The sequence below is a fragment of the Nomascus leucogenys genome, chromosome 1a (genome assembly GCF_006542625.1).
Source record: "Nomascus leucogenys isolate Asia chromosome 1a, Asia_NLE_v1, whole genome shotgun sequence".
Classification (NCBI taxonomy): domain Eukaryota; kingdom Metazoa; phylum Chordata; class Mammalia; order Primates; family Hylobatidae; genus Nomascus; species Nomascus leucogenys.
In genome coordinates this window covers 61121901-61135984 of record NC_044381.1, presented here as the reverse complement: position 1 = coordinate 61135984, position 14084 = coordinate 61121901, and the positions used below count along the sequence as shown (strand labels likewise).

At 36.6% G+C, this 14084-nt stretch overlaps 1 protein-coding gene across 1 annotated transcript in view; it reads left to right on the top strand.

Moving 5' to 3' along the window:
• Positions 1-219: 219 nt before the first annotated feature.
• The window catches only part of TMC1 (transmembrane channel like 1), a 154204-nt gene continuing 140339 nt past the window's right edge, over positions 220-14084 (top strand). The window contains exon 1 of the mRNA XM_030814125.1: positions 220-271. Coding sequence (XP_030669985.1) covers positions 220-271 — 52 coding nt within the window. The remainder of the gene's footprint in view (positions 272-14084) is intronic.

Genomic DNA, 14084 nt, shown 5'->3' with positions numbered 1-14084 from the left:
CTATTGATGATAATTGTGTTTTAGGGTGAGCAAACAGCTTTACCAAGCTCACACAGTTGAGACAATTTGTTGTTTGGAACTATCTTACTGTAAGATGCTTAAGAAGAATGCAGAAGTATGAAAATAAATCCAGGATTCAGAAATCTTTCAACTAAATCTTTAAAATTCTCTCTCATGCACACACACACATATGCACACATACACATATAGTAAGATTTCATGACACATGAGACAGGATGTGAAGCTGAACAGTTCGATGAATGCCTGAGTGGTAAGATCACCTTGAAGAACCAGAAGTGAAGGTCTATTCTAGCCGGGTATGAGCTACAAACTCATTTCTTGGGGAACACATGAACACACTGGGGAGGCTAAGTAGCTTCTGAGGCTATTAACAGAATTTTAATCATTTCTCCTGTCATCTGAAAAATATATGATATTGAATTTTTAAAAATGGGTTTAGTGTAGTCTAGTCTTACTGTCTGAAACTAAGATGTGGTTTATTCCAATAACCAAAGTGATTCCATCCCATGTGAGGGAAAAAAGGGATAATGGTGAATTAAAAGCACCTGCATGTATTTGTTGCTCCTTTAGAGGAGTCTCTCTTCATCAACATTAACTTTCTTTCCTACTTTTGAGCTGCCTGCTAAAAGTCTAGGTTTAGATCTCAAACCATTGTCCTTCCCTGCATGATGTAATAGTTACAATTACAGTCTCAGCCCTCTGGCATTTAATGAAGATAAAATTGATTACTTTAGACTGAAAACAAAAAAATCACTTACAATCAGGATACTGAATATATTAGCAAGTACAAGGTCCCAGCTTCTAGTGGACTTGGCAGACTGTCAAGCTCTTACTGAGTGACCCCACCCCATGCCTTTTTGTCTTTTCAGTTGCCACACAATCACGATAATTTGTTCTCTGAATGCCAGAGTATTGACAAGGAAAGGAATTCTGAAGCTGGCTGAGAGAGGTCCAATCTAGACTCCATTGACTCTTGTCTCTTTCTTTGTGTGGAACTGATTTTATAATTTCTGTGGCAATGAAAGACTAGTACCCCAAATGACTGCTGGTCCTTTGTTTATTGATCAATCTAAGCATGGACTAGAATTCATCCTCCAATTGATAACAAGAAAAAATTGGATGGGGAAGCCCACCATTGGCTAAGGCAGCACAGCAAGTTTGAATTTGGCTGCGTCTTCTTTCAATATTGGTTGACATCATCAAGAGCAGACATTGGCGTTGGAGTTAAGAGTATCAAGAGAGTTAATAAGTACCAATTTAGGGTAATATTTTATGCCTAGTCTTTATCTTTTGGTGAAGTGGTTTCTAATATCATCTCAGACTAAATATTGTGGGATATTTCTACTTGTAGACGCTAAGGTATTAAGAAAAATCTCAAAGTAGACGTGTTTTCCTTATCTTCCTAAAATTTTAGACTAAAGATGCCAAAAATTTGTGTGTTGGTATGTGTCAAAGCATTTGAACACCCTTGTAGACTATTACAACCTTTGTTCTGTACCAGGCACCGTATTGAGTATATTGCATGTATTTATTATTATATTTAGTTCTCATAGCAACCCTATACAATAATTACAATTCCTTCCTTTCACTAAGGCATAGGGACTTTAAATAAATTAGCCACAGTACAGGATGGCATAAAATTGTAGCAGAGCCAAAACTCAAACATGTCTCTGTCTGACTCAAAAACATAGGCTCATTCTCCTAGAGCCAGGCAACAACCTGAAAGCTCTGAGTTGACTTTTCTAGTTCTGTGGATGAATGCAATCATCTCAGGACCCAGATAGACAGAAGTCCTTCTTTCTTATTCGTATTTCTCAGTACTAGGCCAGTCAGGACAAACTCTGTTCTCCATGGCCATGATCTTGAAGAAATTGAGATTCATCCAAAGGAAATCAGGTATTGAAATATGTGTTTATGTGTACTGATTAATCTTCCGCCTGTTTCTAGAAACATTTGAAGAAATATAGCAAAAAGCAAATATCCTGAAACTCCCTAATGAACCTGATCTCTCTCTGTCTTTCCCTTTCTCTCTCATAGGTCTTTTGCCTGTATTTCTCTGGTGGAATTTACTAAATAATTATATCAGGTGTCTTCTTATTGTACTTGACTGCTTTCATTAAGGTAATCTTGAGGGCAGAGACTTCCTTTGTTAGCCAGGGCACTCTAGGGGAACAGAAATTACACACACACACACACACACACACACACACACACACACACAAAGGAACTGGTTCATGGAGGCTAAAAAGTCTCAAAATCTGCAGGCCAAAAGCTTGAGGACCCAGAGTCCTGATGGTTAAGTTCCACTCAGAGTCTGAAGGGAGGAGAAGACAGATGTCCCAGCTCGGAGACCTTTAGGCAGAGAGAGAAAATTCTGTCTTGCTCAGCCTTTAGTTCTTTTCAGGCCTCCAGTGGATTAGATGAGGCTCACCCACACAGGGGAAGGAATCTGATTTCCTCAGTCTACCAATGCAAAGGTTAATCTCATTCAGCAACATCCTCACAGACACACCCAGAATAATCTTTCACCAAATATCTAGGCACTTTGGCCCAGCCAAATCGACACATAAAATTCACTTCCACACTTTCTTACTAATCCGTGCATTCCCTCCAATACGGGGCACTGGGCCTTGCAAGGAGTAAGTGCTCCATATATATTTACTAAATTACAAGAGACGAGATTATCCTTAGACTATGACTCAGATATAGACAATCAATTATTAATACCCTATCATTTTTCCCCACTCTGACAACCCAAACTGAAAAATGTTGGGATTGCCTCTTTTCACAATATGATTTTCTCTGAATGCAGACTCATGTTTTGACCTTCCCTGTCTGTTCCTGTTTAGTATTCATGCTGGCTTAACTCATTGATTGATCAAGTAACCATTGAGCATCTGCCGTGTTAACACTCTGAACAAGATCCTGTGAGAGGTGCTAATATGAACGGTGTTTAGCCTGATGAATAAAATGTGGTGTCTGTGCATTCATTTTTGTATATTTATTGTTTTTAGCCAACCTTTGCCCATGTAAAGAATAACATTGATGGCAGGAACTTAAATTTGGATCTACGTACATGTTCCATTTCAGACTCACCATGAAATGAGGTGCTTGCATTTTTCATTGTTGATTTTATAATACGCTTTCGCACCTTTTGGGTAAAATTTTGCAATCAATGTAACCGAGGCAGCATGGTATGAAAGCAACCCTGGAGGTGGAAATAGAAGACTAGAATTTAAATCTTGGTTATGCCACTGATTGGTTGTATGATTTTTGTCAAGTCATTTGACCTGTGTCTACTCAGAGTTTCTTTGCTAGAATGAAGGAGTTAACTAGAATTTATTGATCTCAGTAGTCAGTCTCCTCAGGCATAGATAAATCTTGGATATGTATCCTGAGACAGATTTCCCATTTCCACATTGAAGACAACGTTCTATTTTAGAGCAATAATGAATTATATTATTTAGGAATATGAGTTTCAGAGTCCAGACTCATGCCTACGGGTTTGAATTCTAGTTCTGCCACTTTCTTACTGTGCAGACTTTAGCAAGTCAGTTAATGTTTGTGAGCCTCAGGTTTCTCAACAGTAAAGCAGTGTGAGTAATAACTATCCTATTATATTATGACAAGCATAAAATGAAATAAGAGTACTTGGCACAAAGAAGGATCTTAATTTTTAGCTTTTTAAAAAAGCTATTGGCCGGGCACGGTGGCTCAAGCCTGTAATCCCAGCACTTTGGGAGGCCGAGGCGGGCGGATCACGAGGTCAGGAGATCGAGACCATCCTGGCTAACACAGTGAAAATCCGTCTCTACTAAAAATACAAAAAAAAAATTAGCCGGGTGTGTTGGCAGGCGCCTGTAGTCCCAGCTACTCGGGAGGCTGAGGCAGGAGAATGGCGTGAACCCGGGAGGCGGAGCTTGCAGTGAGCCGAGATCGCGCCACTGCACTCCAGCCTGGGGCACAGAGCAAGACTCCGTCTCAAAAAAAAAAAAAAAAAAAAAAAAAAAGCTATATTTTTTATATGTAATATGTACATAAATATTCTCAATTCTATTATTATAGACTATATTTACTATGTTTTCCATAAAGTCATCAGTTTCACTCACTAATTAGTTGACCCTTGTGAGATACATGGTTTGACCACTTTTCACTTTGATGTTCTTCAGAAAATAAGACAATTAGAAATCTCTGATTATAATCTTCATGTAAAATATTTTACAGTCATGGCTAAAATGATCCCAGGAGTGGAATCATACACATAAATTATTTTCTTTATTCTAATAATATTACCGTTAGTGTCTACGCCAAGCAAGTATGTTATGTGTTGAGATAAAAATTCTTAGTATGTTTGTTTGTGACATTTCCAAACTCCCATCCCACTGAAGTCTATATTTACATAGTTTCTTTGTTTTCATCTAACATTCATGCTATTTTAATCAATGTTCTTTCATTTTCAAGCCCCCAATAACTTTGACCCCAAAGACTTTCAGTTTGCCCCTGATATTCATAAGCATACTTATGGCAATGCATGTCTCCCATTCTTTTCTCATATTTACAACAATCTTTTTATTGGGACAAATTGGTTCATTTTTTCATGCTTGTGTTTAATATCTCACTGAGTTCAGCATAAGTTATTAAACATAATTTTCTGTTTTCTCTTTCTCCCTCAAGACTTTTTTTTTCTCTGGACCTTTATTTCCTAACTCCAGAGTATTTGCCCAGGTCTATAGGCCCCTCTCTCTTTTGCTTTCTTACCAACCCATCCACCTTCTTCTGTTTCCTATTGCGCAACTGGCTTCACTTAAACAAGAGCGTTTGTTATTTGTACAGAGTGCAACATGTAATTGTCCTACTCTGTTTGGTTGCTATAACAAAATATCATAGACTAGGTAGCTTATAAACAACAGATATTTATTTCTCATAGTTCTGGAGGCTGAAAAGTCCAATATCCAGGCACTACTGGCAGATTTGGTGTCTGGCGAGAGCCTACACTGTGGTTCATAGACAGCCATCCATTTGCTGTGTCTCCATATGGTAGAAAGAATGAATAAAGTTTCTGGAGTCTTCTTTATAATGGCACTAATCCATTCATGAAGGTTTCATCCCATGACCTAACAATACCATTGTATTGGGGGTTATCTTGCAACATATGAATTTTGGGGAACATAAGCTTTCAATCTATAGTAATGAAGCAGGAAATTTTCCCTGACCCCTTCATGGGCAGAATCTGGAGTATGCCTATTTCACAGAGGTCTTATCAGATAAAAAAATTCTCCATTAAATGGCAAAACAAGTAACTATTTGGGATTCCTGGGTGTACAGTGCCTACTATTCCAAAATGAGATTATTGAGGCTAACATGACCCTTTGTATACAAAGACAGGGGGCAGAAATAATATTTCTAGCAAATCCACATACCTCAATCACATTTAATTTCACAAAATTTACATCTAATAAGCATTGTTCCAACTAACAAACCATCTGGTGCTAGTCTAAGATAGAGATGGCTGAAGTGCTCCTGATTCCAGTATTTTAGGTGTTAAATCAACATTCTAACATTGTCAATCCTCAACTGGAGTACTCAAATATTAACTAGCTTCCTCTGGGATATAAATTAATATGTATACCACATTCTATGTGAATTATTTTAATTATATTACAGGCCATATACAAATTATATATAGGTTTAGTCTTCCTGAATATTGCAAGTTGAGTCTGTGAGAGAAAAAATTAGGATGAATTGAGAATAACTAGAATTCAGAATTCTTTTTCATTAAGTGATGACTGTGTTAACTCATATTCCTGGTTAGGTAGCAAGTCCTATGAACTGTGATTTTCTCCTAACAGCTAAAGAGCAGGAAAAAAATGGACTTATTCTCGTTAATGATTTGCTTTTTCTATTTTTATAGAAAAAATGAAGTAAATTATTTCACTTTTCTTAGTGCTATTACTATTTTGTCAGGAAGATAGATCTTCCAAATTTTAGGAAACGATGAATCTAAGTCCTATATTGCTCTCATTTCCTTTTTCTCTTTGTCTCTCTTCTGTCGTAGCCCTTCCCTCACTGCTAAGCCTTCACCCTGACTCTACCCTGCCCCCACTGCCTTTTGTTCTTTGGAAGACACTCATTAACATTTGCTAATGTATGCTAATAAGCAATAATTAGCATCTCTAATGTGAACAAAAGCAGTGCTACAAAGGAAGGGTAAAGATGTGTACAGAGTTCAGCCAGCCTTTTATGCTTCTTTATGCCTTAGGAACAATCCTCTTCTTTCAGTTCTTTCACAATTCTTTACTGTTTTTTGTTTGTTTCATTTTGTTTGCTTATCCATGAACCCTGACAACCATTCTTCTTCTTGAGTTGGAATATTGCAAAAATGCTATGGAGGACAGAAAGATTCCTTTTTGTCCTAAATAACCCAAGGATATAAGCATAGCTGCTAACAGGTTATAATGCACATTTGTATTTTCATCTGGTTGTTATTTTGGTATCCTATTACTAGAAAAGATTTTAACCAGAAAACCTCACACAGGATAATGTATTTCATTTTACCACACTTATTTACAGTGGTTGCCCTTTATGGTAGTAATTGCAATGTGAAAGCATACACTCTGAATATATATTATGACAGCATGGTTAAATAAGAAATGTTCCCTCCCTCGAACAATCTAAATGCAAAGAAAATGCAAGACTCACCGCTTACTTTTTCATAACCACAGAGGGCTCTAAATGTCTTTGTAAATAGCTATTTATTTATTGAATATGTATAGTTTTTTTTTGAAAAAGCCAGCCCTCCAAACCACATAGAGTAAGAGCTGTTTTTTGTTCTTTCTGTAGACTGATGGTGTCGTGAAATACCTAATTGCAGTTTCTCACAAATACTCCAGCATGTAATTTGCCATTTGCAGAACGAGGCTTCACATTTCATATTTGCTCTTCCAGCTCAGGGGTGGTAGAATTTGGAAACATACCAGCAACCCACTTCAGTCAGCCTGTGTTTAATTATAATTTCACGTACAATAAAAGCAGAAGGAAAACGTGCAAAAAAATTGGTGTGCATCCCTTTCCCCTCCTTCTTACGTATATAAAAAAGATTTATTTCCATTGTAAAAGGATAGAATGGGGATCTTTATTTTGAGTAGATTTTCTATTTTTGTTCTTTCTGTTTGCCTCAGAGTTAGCGTCCTCTCTCTGTGACCTCACAGTAAAATGTGTTTCTCCGTAGGCTTCATCCTATTCTATTTATCAACTATATTGTGTTTATCAACTATTTTATATTGTGTTTTTAATAAAGCAGACATCAGCAGCTATTTATTTTCTACTTCTGAGGGCCCAAAGAGTCTCAAAAAATGAGTGTAATCTAGAAGGAAAAACGTTGAAGAGTGACAGCTATTATAACAGTTGTAAGTTTTGCCTGCCTCCCTCTTTTGGATTGGTGAGTCCTACCAAAAACCAAAACTATTATTCTCTTTGTAATTTTGAAACCACAGAGATTGAAAATAACTATTTAGTATCTTCAAGATATTATAATGTTTGAAAATGTGACCAGTTTTGGAGGCATTTATTACACAAGTTTCCAGTACAGTGTTTTTGAATGTCTGCGCCCTCTGGCTTTCACAAAACTGGTCTTAAGGAAGATAAGATACTGGTACACACAGAAGAAATATCAGCCTACGTTTGTCACATTAAATCTTATCCCCAGATACTTTGATGATATTTAAGTGTAATGATCTCATTCTGTGTTTCTCACTCCTGATAATTTTTTAAATGTCTTATAGCTTATAGGTTTATTAAGGTATTTGATTTATGTAAGAACTAAATAATTATTCTCTTCATTCAATGGCTTCTGAAATATTATGTTTAATTCCATCATTTGAAGGACTTGGGATTGTTATAAACAAATGGCACGAGCTTCTTTTTGTCCTGACCTAGAAGTAGCAAAAATAAAGGGAGGTGCTTAGTTAACCTGAGTGAGATTTAATAATCTTGGGTATATTTTATTCTAGAGTAAGAAGAATTGCACCCTATTATTTTTATTCAGTTTCATATGAAGTAGCTTCTGTTCCCTACTTCACAACCACCAATAGTGTTATCATAAATTCAGAGAGTTGGGCTGTATTAGCCCATTCTTGCACTGCTATAAAGAACTACCTGAGACAGGGTAACCTGTAAAGAAAATAGGTTTAATTGGCTCATAGTTCTGCAGGCTGTACAGAAAACATGGCTGCTTTCTGCTATCCAGCCTCCTCATGGAGGCCTCAGGAAACTTACAATCATGGCAGAAGAAAAAGTTGAGGAAGGAGGTAATTCCTACATGGCCGGAGCAGGAGGAAGAGAGAGAAGGGGAAGGTGCTACACACTTTTAAACAAGATCTTGTGAGAACTCACTATTCCAAGAACAGCAAAGGGAAAGTCTGTGCCCATGATCCAGTCACCTCCCACCAGGCAGCTCTTCCAACACTGGGGATTACAATTAGACATGAGATTTTGGCACAAATTTGAACCATATCCTGGGCCATTCTCTATATGGAGATGATGCCTGAATATGATTTGGTGACTCAATCTAGCATCCAAGTGGCTCATTGTTGGGCAATTCTTCTTTAGTCTTCTTTAGGGCTAATTTTACTCATTCCTTTTGAAATTTGGATTGATTTACTTTTTGTTTGGTTTTAAGAAAAGCAAAATATCTAAATGCTGTTCTTGGCATAGCTTATATACTACATGCATGCACATGTGTAATTTTCTTCAGATCAAAATATGCATCCCCATCATTCGTATTGCCATAATCAGAAATTAGTAATTTGAGGGGCAATGAATGACCTTATACCTAGAGTTTTCAGAGTATAATATTACACAGTGTGTATTTATAAGAATGCTGCCTTTTAAAGAGGTTTTTTTAAAAATCATAGCTTATTTTTTATAGTTTCACTGGTCTGTCTTCCCTTTTCTCTCTTTTTTTCCCCCTTGAGAAGAGAGATTTCAGGTTTTTGTTAAGGGGCTCATAATTTCCTTATGAAATATGACAAATTTCACTTTATCTTAAAAATTATTTTATTCACATTTTCTAGCTTTTCACCTTCAAATTCTTGTTAAAGCAAAATATTAATAGTACAGATAGCTGAAGTTGGCCCGAGTTTAGTTAACCTGAGGCTACACATTATATATATATATATAAAATATTTATTTGTCATATGTAGCAAGACTAAAATGCAAAATTTTGCTTTTTATTTATTCTTTTCCAGTATCATTTACTGTAATTCTCACCCCATATTTATTCTTTTACTTTTCTTTCTGTTTCTCTCCTTTCTCCTCTCATTCTTTTTGTTTCTTTTCTTCTCCCTACCCTATCTTTTAGTTCCATACTTTTGAATTGCTATAGTGGACTCAAATCTAAGCAAGAGGTATATTAGTAAATTGTTCAGTCTTTTAACAAAGTATCAGTCAGAGAAGCACAGCCCAGGGATAAACCAAAAGCAGAAATAAAACTGAGGAATTAATAATCTAATTCGTGTTGTTTGCTTTACATTATAGGTGGTTCATTTCATAGCCTACATCTTCAATTTCTCAATTCTCATTAGATCTTTCTTAACAGCATATAAGACCATTCTAACTAGCAAAAATAGCTCTATCCTTTTACTCACTGCCCATCAGTTCATAAAGCCACTTGAATTCAGCTTTTTGCCCACACAACTGCACTAACTATATGCCTGCCAAGATCATCAATATCTCTACATTGTCAAATCCAGTGGTCAATTTTCAGTCCTCATTGTACTTAGCAACTTATGATACATCTCTGATGCACATCTTCTGCCGTCCACAATCTCTGACTTTCCTTCTACTTAAGAGCTGATTGTTCATTTTTAGTTTCTTCAGTTTGTTCTTCTGTTCCTCACCATTTTGAGTCTCCTTTTTCTGTTTTGCTTACCCTCATTTTCTTTGTTATCTCATCTGGTCTTATGGCTTTAAATACAATGTTTATGCTGATAATTCCCTAATTCATATTTCCAGTCCAGACCTTTCTTCTGAACTCCAGGCTCAAATATTCAATTGCCTACTTAATGTCATGCTTGGATGTCTAGACGGCACCTGAAATCCAATGGATCTGATTAAACTCCTGATCTTTAACAGCTCCTACCTAAGCTATTCTCCCTACAGTCTTCCATCTTCTTTTCCTATAATTCCATTCTTCAGGTGCTCAAGCCAAGAACCAGTTGCTATCCTTGATTTCTGTATTTCTCTCACATCCTACAGGGATGACATGGGTTCATTTATGCCTGTCATGCCATTGATTAACATCCCTATCAAGAAAGTTTAGTCTGAGGTAAAAGACATCCAATTTGTATGAGAAGGGCCAACGTTGACATTCTTTGTACACAAAAAAGAATCCTGAGAAGAAACACAAAAGAGCTAAATAATACATTGCTATTGCAGCTCAAGCAGACTGGATAAGAGACCCATACCTAATCTCAAATCTTACTGTTATAAAGTCATTCTTTTTTTTTTTTGAGACGGAGTCTTGCTCTTTCGCCCAGGCCGGACTGCAGTGATACTATCTCAGCTCACTGCAAGCTCTGCCTCCCGAGTTCATACCATTCTCCTGCCTCAGCCTCCCGAGTAGCTGGGACTAGAGGCACCCACCACCACGCCCAGCTAATTTTTTATATTTTTAGTAGAGATGGGGTTTCACCATGTTAGCCAGGATGGTCTCGATCTCCTGACCTCGTGATCCACCCTCCTCGGCCATTTTTTTTTTTTAAGAGGGAGTCTTACTCTGTGGACCAGGGTGGAGAGCAGTGGCACAATCTCGGCTCACTGCAACCTCTGCCTCCCGTGTTCAGGTGATTCTCCTGACTCAGCCTCCTGAGTAGCTGGGATTACAGGCACCTGCCACCAAGCCCAGCTAATTTTTGTGTTCGTAGTAGAGGCGGGGTTTCACCTTGTTGTCCAGGCTGGTCTTGAACTCCTGATCTCAAGTGATCTGTCCACCTTGGCCTCCCAAAGTGCTGGGATTACAGGCGTGAGCCACCGTGCCTGGCCTATAAAGTAATTCTTTTGCATCAAATAGTAAGACTCATTAAAGGCAGTGGTATTTTCTTTTACTGTCTACAAACCCTTATCCAAGAGCATTTTCTCTGTATTCCTTTGTGAGCACACAATAAATGGTAATTCAATAAGTGAATTTTCAGTTTCCAAAATAATAATCTGGAGCTATAAACATTGCTTCAAGAAGTAAATGTGGGTCAGAGAAAAAGGCAATACCATTCAACTCTTTTGGCCACTTGGTCACTGTGTTATCCTGAAGAAGCATAAACTACTTTCAGCATTATAGATTAAAAAAGAAGCCCCAGAACAACATCCACTTTTCTGAACGACTCCTATGCCTCTGAAATGTGACATTTTGCTGTTGTTTCTTTTTGCTGTTTTTAATTACTGAGTCTATCTGCATGAAATAAGGATCTGGGTTGCCTAGGAGTTCATCTGCTCCTATTGCATATTCCTCTTTTAACTACACATACTTCAATGCAGTTTTGCTTGCTGCCTCCAACATTTTGACAGACTTCCCCTCCTCTTCCTTCACTATCCTCCCATCACTCTCCAGGAGAGAAGGTTATTTTTAAAGTGCATGATCAATAGGCATTGGGGAGCAGCTGAGGCATGAAGAGATCATACAATTGGGAATAAGGTACTAGGGACTGCTGAGAGAAGGAATGGCAACAGGCCATCTCAGAGATTGTCTGAGAAAGGAAAGGGTTTGTAACTCCCATTCAAGTATTCTGAGCTATCTCTTTGCACAGGTTTTTGTCTTGGAGGGAGTTCTTAACATAGTTCTTTAGCATTGCTTTAAGTTGAAGGAGATATAGGCCAAGTGCTGATAGTTACTTTTCAGGCCAAATAATGTTCCATTAAATCGAGTTTGCTCTGAGGATCTTGATAGTGTCTTAAATCTCCTGGTCAGAGTGCTGCTATTTGGTTTTTGATGCTTGTGATGCCTTTGCTGAGGGTTTGAATCAAGAACAAAACAAGTATTATCACAATGACTATAAAACATGACTATTCCATGATCAGACAAAGGAATGCTGTTAAGCAAAGAAGGCAGCTAAGGAGAATGTGGAGATGATCATGCACAGACCAGAATCACTATTGGAAAACCAACTCAAGAGGAGGGAATGGGTCATTTCTGCAGCATTCTTCATTGCATCACTGAGAAATCACAGCTCTGTTTTAGTTCTCTACTTGCCAACACAGGGAATATCTTCCCTTATGGACTTTTAGGTTTTATTTAATGGTTATTTATAAACTATTCTTTCTGTGCCAGAGAAGATGATTCATGACTCTAGCCCTGCTTTTTCTCTCCCTTGGTTATTAGAGGAAACTGAGTTGTTGCTTATCTCTTTAGCTTGGGATACCTTATTCTGCTCTTTTTATTTAATATATAATCTTTCCTAAGGGTTTCCTTATATTCCTGTTCATTTAGTAGATTTTTCTATTTTATTTAATTAACTTTATATTATCACATTCTAGTGAAATAATCATCACAAATCAGCCTAATACATTGTGCAAATGTTTTAAAAATTTACTTTGGCTGTGCATATAGCAAAGCAGGCTGTGGGTCAGCAGTTGCTATTTGTCCTCAGCTGTTTCTTCTTTATATATAACTGATAAGACCCTGCTCCAATGTTAATCTTATATCATTAAAATTCTTTCCTAGAGAATCCTTCTTTGACTGAAGAAGCTTAGTGGTGACATTAATTGCAAATAAAAGACCATGACCTATTGTAGAATGTGGAATATCTCCTTAGAAGTGTCTGCCTTCATTATTGCAAACTTTCAGTAGTGACATAAAGATCTTTGTCCTGTGTAGATTCAGTTGCAGCCAGCAACAGAAGGCATATTTTCACTTTGAACAAAAGAACATTTATTTTCACATTCTGTGGCTGATGTTGAGTGATAACATTTTTGCATATCCTAAAATTTTTTACCCAGATGCTGTTTAAAGGCAAAAAGTGCTTTTACAATAATTTTCTTTGTGAATGGAATTTACACTCTTGGCATGTGTTGCCTTTTCAATATGCCTGTCAAATTCTGAATAATAACCTTTGACAGTGAGTGAACAGAAACAAAACCAGAGATTGTTTCATCTGTTCCCAGCAACATTGTTCGTCATCTTTGCTTTTTTGGACAAATGCCATTCCACCTTAAATAAAAATATGATAAAATTCATGTTTTATAAGCAAGTTAATAGACTTTGATTATTAAGAAATATTCTAATTTTTCCAAGGCAAGAAACCTGTGATGAATGAACATTCAGTTGACAAAAGAAAAAATATGCCAATAAATATATTTTTTCATATTACTGTAGTGTTAAAAATTTTATAAAACTTTTATATGCCTTTATAAAAATGAAGCAAAGCTAAAAAGAAGATGCTGTATGTGTATGGGGTGAGGAATAAACAGAAAAAGTGTCCTTTGTCTTGGAAAGAACTGTAAAATCACCTATCTCCATATTGCCAAAGGGAATCACATATTGGGAAATTTAGGCTATATTAATATAATACCTATAAAAATAATTGAAATAGAAAAGATCTGGCTTTAAGCATTTTTCTAAAGACTTTTTCATGCTTGGTAAAAGTGGTTGGAATAAATTATTCTCTATTTTTAAGTAGTTAATTTGGTTATTAACCTAATTGGTATGGGCATGTGGATATAGCTTTATTAACAATTCAATTTCTCATGAAATAAAATAACCTAACAAACCCCAAGTATACTTATTGCAATACAGAATTTATTTTGGTTGAAGTTATTTTGAATTGAGCTGATAACTTATAACTTTGAATTGGGCTTATAACTGTTATGTTTTGCAAATCCCTGAAGATTATGAGATAGAAAAATCTTTGCATGGCATTGTATAAGATGCTGTAGCTGCATATCTTTAATAAATTGTGCTCATTTTGACAAGTTTATGGAAAAAATTGTATTAACTGCACAAAAACATTGTGATAAAAACAATAAAAGTAAAAAACACTTACTAACAATTGTACAGGCATTTAAATAATTGCTGT